Consider the following 5412-nt stretch of genomic DNA (forward strand, 5'->3'; position numbering starts at 1 on the left):
TCAGCAACCTTTTTTGTTGATGTTATTGTTGTTGTATTGTATCCCTGTTTTGAGATCCCTCTATCAATGTAAACAGAACTAGTTCAGCTACCACTTTTTTTTTTTCCATCCAGGGTTATCGATGGGGCTTGGTGCCTATACTATGAATCCACTGCTCCTGGAAGCCATTTTTTCCCATTTTTGTTGCCCTTGTTATTATTGTTATTGTTGCTGCAGTTGTTGTTGGATAGAACAGAGAGAAATCGAGAGTAGGGAAAGACAGAGAGGGGGAGAGAAAGATAGACACCTGCAGACCTGCTTCACTACTTGTGAAGTGACCCCCCTACAGGTGGGGAGGCTCAAACTGGAATCCTTCTGCTGGTCTTTGCACTTTGTGTTATGTGTGCTTAGCCTACTGTGCTACCACCCGGCTCCCTCTGCTACCACTTTTAAGAAATATTTATGTGAAGGGCCAAGAGAAAACTCACCTGGCAGAGTATGATCCTTACTTACCATGTGCCAGGCCTGATTTTTTAAAATATTTTTTCATTTATTTATTTATTTATAAGAAACATAGGAGGAGAAAGAGCCAGACATCACTCTAGTACACGTGCTGCCGGAGACTGAACTGAGGACCTCATGCTTAAGAGTCTGATGCTTTAAAAGAAAAAAAAATCAATAATGCAGTGGGTGGGGAGAATACAGGTCCATGAAAAATGATGAATGAAATAGTGGGGGTTGTATTGTTAAATGGGAATCTGGGGAATGTTATGCATGTTCAAACTATTGTATTTACTGTTTAATGTAAAGCATTAATTCCCCAATAGAGAAATAAATTATTTTTTTTTAAAAAAAAAAGAGTCTGATGCTTTATCCACTGTGCCACCTCCTGGATCATGGCCTGCTTTTTTTGAACCCCAACACCACATGAGAGGACCCTAGAAGGCAACATGGGAGCTCCTTGGATGGTGAAGTGGTGCTGTATTGTCTCATTTTCTGTCTCTCCACACCCACCCCCAATAAAAACTGAAAGAAAAAAAAAAGACTGAGTTCAGAAGGCTGCTTAGAAGTATCATGCAAGCATGAAGTCTTAGTTCATTGTCCAGTGCCACCTAAAAAACTGGTGAATGGGGGGCCGGGCAGTGGTGGACCCAGTTAGGCACACATATTACCAAGTGCAAAGACCTGGGTTCATGCCCCGGCTCCCCACCTACAGGGGACCTGCTTCACAAGTGGTGAAACAGGTCTGCGGGTGTCAATCTTTCTATCTCCTCATCCTCTCTCAGTTTCTCTCTGTCCTAAATAATAATTTTTTTAAAATTATAAAGGAAAAAATAGCCACTGGGAATGGTGGATTTGTAGTGCTGGCATGGAGCCCCATGCCAGTGACAACCCTGGTGGCAATTAAAAGTAACAATAATGGGGGTCGGGCGGTAGCGCAGCGGGTCAAGCACACGCGGCGTAAAGCTCAAGGACGGGCGTAAGGATCCCGGTTTGAATGCCTGGCTCCCCACCTGCAGGGGAGTCACTTCAGAGGCGGTGAAGCAGGTCTGCAGGTGTCTGTCTTTCTCTCCCCCTCTCTGTCTTCCCCTCCTCTCTCCATTTCTCTCTGTCCTATCCAACAACAAACGACATCAGCAATAACAATAATAACCACAATAAGGCTACAACAACAAGGGCAACAAAAGGGGGATAAAATGGCCTCCAGGAGCAGTGGATTCATGATGTAGGCACCGAGCCCCAGCAATAACCCTGGAGGGAAAATAATAATAATAATAATAATAATAATAATAATAATAATAATAATAATGAATCCCAGTAAAGTAAAGGTAACATGAAACCTAGTTCTAACTATGTGAAATGTACAGCTGAAGGACAGCAAGGATAGTCATGGTTGGACAAGCATCACCATCACCCTCTCCAGAACTTGTTTTTCAGCACAAACTGTCCCCATTTCCAGACTATTCTCATTTTCCTCCCCACAGTCACTGGCAGCTTCCATTCTACTTCCTGTTTGTGAAGTTGCCTGGTTTTGTTGTTGCTGCTATTGTTGTTTCCAGAGCACTGCTTAACTCAGGCTTATGGTGATGCCAGGAATTGAATCTGGGACCTCAGAGGCTTAAGCATGAAAGTTTTTTGGGTTTTTTTTTTTTGCCTCCAAGGTTATTGCTGGGGCTTGGTGCCTGCACTATGAATTCACTGCTCCTGAAGGCTATTTTTTCCCTTTTGTTGCCCTTGTTGTTTATCATTCTTGCTGTTATTATTACTGTTGTTGGACAGGACAGAGAGAAATTGAGAGAAGATGGGAAGACAAGAGGGGGAGAGAAAGATAGACAACTGCAAACCTGCTTCACTGCTCGTGAAACATCCCACCTGCAGGTGGAGAGCTGGGGGCTTGAACTGGGATCCTTACGCCAGTCCTTGCACTTTATACTATGTGTGCTTAACTCACTACGCTAAAGCCAAGCCCCCAAGCATGAAAGTCTTTTTTGCATAACTATGCTCTCTCTTCAGCCCAGTGTATCTGATTTCTACCATTCACATGGGTGGGATTATCCTCAGTGCTTTGGAGTCTGCCTTCTTCGTCTGGTCTAGTTTTCAGGCTCACCCTAGACATGTGAAGGGCTGCCAGGTCTGTGCACATCACATAGGCTGTCGGTGCCTTCTGGGCACCCTGTGTCTTTATCTTCCTGTATGGATGTGCACTTGCCTGTGCAGCCTTTCCACCTGGGCTTGGTCTGTCCTTGCTAATTAGCTGTAAACTCAAGCTAAGGAACAGAAAAAAAAAATCATTTAATAAACTGTCATTTCAGAGAGCCTGGTGGTACACTGTGTACAAACCAGGACTGGGACTCTTGGTATGGGGGTGATGGTGTTTCAGTGAGAAAATGACAAGAGACAACTGGACCTGAGTTACTGGAGAACCTGGGTTCTAGCAACTGAGAAGAGGGGCAGATTATTTTGCTTCTTCTGCCATAATCCTCCCATCTGGAAAACAGGAAAAATCCTGCTACAAAAACATGGTGCTGCATTGCCAAGCCAAGCCCAGTCGGGGTGGAACATGGCGCCTAGTGACCACTCCTAAGAAGGGGAGCTGAGGGAAGTCGGGCGGTAGCGCAGTGGGTTAAGCGCACATGGCACGAAGCACAAGCACCAGCGTAAGGATCCTGGTTAGAGCCTCTGGCTCCCCACCTGCAGGGGAGTCGCTTCACAGGCGGTGAAGCAGGTCTGAAGGAGTCTGTCTTTCTCTCCCCCTCTGTTTTCCCCTCCTTGCTCCATTTCTTTATGTCCTATCCAACAATGATGACGTCAATAACAACAATAAAAAGGGCAACAAAAGGGAATATTAAAAAAATAATAATAAGGGGAGGTGGGACAACTCCAAGCTCTCTCATCCACCTCCCCACTTCCCTCTCAGTTGGAAAGGGGCTGGAGTTGTTTTCTGGGCTTGAAATATTTCCTCATGTTCTAGGAACGCCGGGCAGCTAAGCAGGTTTAGCTTTTCCTCTCCCGAGGGAAAGTTCTGCAGCTACTCTGGGGCTTCTCCCTGGGCTCCATTTCTCTCCTCGCCTCTATTTTAAACTACTCAGATAACTAGGTAGGCGACAGGGCAAGACAGCAGCAGCTGAGCAGTGGGTGAGCGACATCTGGCATGAATGGCTGGCAGAGGGCAACAGACCTTCCACCCCAGCACTGGCTGCATCAAGTAGGAACTGGGAGGAGGGTGTGCGGTGGGGTGTGGGGTGTGTGTGTGGAGGGGGCTTCTGCCCACTGGTGCCACTGCTAGAGGGGGGCATGGGCCAGGGCACACTTATCAAGGACTCTTTCATCCCCTTACTCATTCATCCAACAAATAGTTGGCATCGTTAGGTCTGTAGGTTCAACATCTTTTCCTCAGGGCTGGCTCACTCCCAGCCATTTCCCTTCAAAGAAATCCTTCCACTTGGTTCTCTCTTGCTTCTCTGAAATGCCAAATAATGTACAGCAGCATTTCCCATGGAATCTTCAGCTTCTCTTTTTCTCTCTGTATAGAATTTTCTGGGTGTGGGGTGGTGGTACAGCGGGTTAAGTGCACGTGGCACAGAGTGCAAGGACCGGCGTAAGGATCCCCACCTGCAGGGGAGTCGCTTCACAAGCGGTGAAGCAGGTCTGCAGGTGTCTGTCTGTCTCTCCCCCTCTCTGTCTTTCCCTCCCCTCTGGATTTCTCTCTGTCCTGTCCAACAATGAATGACATCAACAACAACAATAAGCACAACAAGGCAACAACAACAAGGGCAACAAAGGGGAAAAAATGGCCTCCAGGAGCAATGGATTCATGGTGCAGGCACTGAGGCCCAGCAATAACCCTGGAGGAGGGAGTCGGGCGGTAGCGCATCGGGTTAAGTGCACGTGGCACAAAGCGCAAGGACTGGCAGAAGGATCCCAGTTCGAGCCCCAGCTCTCCACCTGCAGGGGAGTAGTTTCACAAGTGGTGAAGCAGGTCTGCAGGTGTCTCTCTCTCCTCCTCTATGTTCCCCTCCTCTCTCCATTTCTCTCTGTCCTAACAACGACGACACCAATAACAACAACAATAACTACAACAACAGTAACGACAAGGGCAACAAAAGGGAAAATAAATAAATATTCAAAATTTTTTTTAAAAACCTGGAGAAAAAAAAAAGAATTTTCTGTCTCTTCTCCCCAACCTCCTCTCTCTTGTTAATACATTGTCATTTTTGCTTCTCATTAATTCTTCAGTGTGTGTCCTATTTCCACTAAATATAACATTCAAGTTTATTTTTTTTAATTTTAACTTCTAGAAGTTCTGTGTTTCTTATCACATCTGCTATGTTTATTTTTAACTGCAGACATATATATATATTTTTTTATCCAAAATGTGTTTTCATTGGGATGATTTCCCACTGATCTTGGTTCAGGGTGCTTTCAGTGCTGCTTCTGTCTGAAGGAGCATCCTTCGGTAAGCCTTGCTCTTCCTCCTGTGGGCTGGCAGAGGACAGTGGAACAGCCAACGCACAAAACTACCGTTCGTGCATGGCTAAAGACAGTGGTGATCTTAGAGCATCCTGGGCACTTGACATCCATGAAGTAAGAGTTGGGGCTCTGCACCAGGCACTTCTTCTTGTGCTTCTGCTTCTCCTCTTCAGGAGAGGGATGGAGAAGGTCCTTCGCCAGAGGCATGTTCTCGTGGGGAGGCTGTCACCGCCGAATGCAGACACATATTTAATAATACATATTTACACAGAAATTTTAGGCTAGGATGCTTTCCATAGCCTTCCAGTCCTTATAAACATTTTCAAGTTCGATAAGTTTTCTGAACAGGATAAGCAGAGCTGTTTTAGAAACTGCATTGGGTAACTCCAACGACTCCAACAGTTTTTGTTTCTACTGGCTGCGTTTTCAACTGTAATTTAGTTACTACTCATGGAAAAGTAT

The 5412-nt window shown here is 45.8% G+C and overlaps 1 protein-coding gene across 1 annotated transcript; it reads right to left on the reverse strand.

The window, feature by feature from the left end:
- Positions 1-4793: 4793 nt before the first annotated feature.
- LOC103128868 (small ribosomal subunit protein eS27-like) lies at positions 4794-5212 on the reverse strand. Its single transcript, XM_007539793.3, has one exon. It carries the CDS (start codon positions 5155-5157, stop codon positions 4903-4905), a length of 255 nt encoding a protein of 84 aa, XP_007539855.1. The 5' UTR covers positions 5158-5212; the 3' UTR covers positions 4794-4902.
- Positions 5213-5412: the final 200 nt, after the last annotated feature.

Source organism: Erinaceus europaeus, chromosome 6 (genome assembly GCF_950295315.1).
Source record: "Erinaceus europaeus chromosome 6, mEriEur2.1, whole genome shotgun sequence".
NCBI classification, from domain to species: Eukaryota; Metazoa; Chordata; class Mammalia; order Eulipotyphla; family Erinaceidae; genus Erinaceus; species Erinaceus europaeus.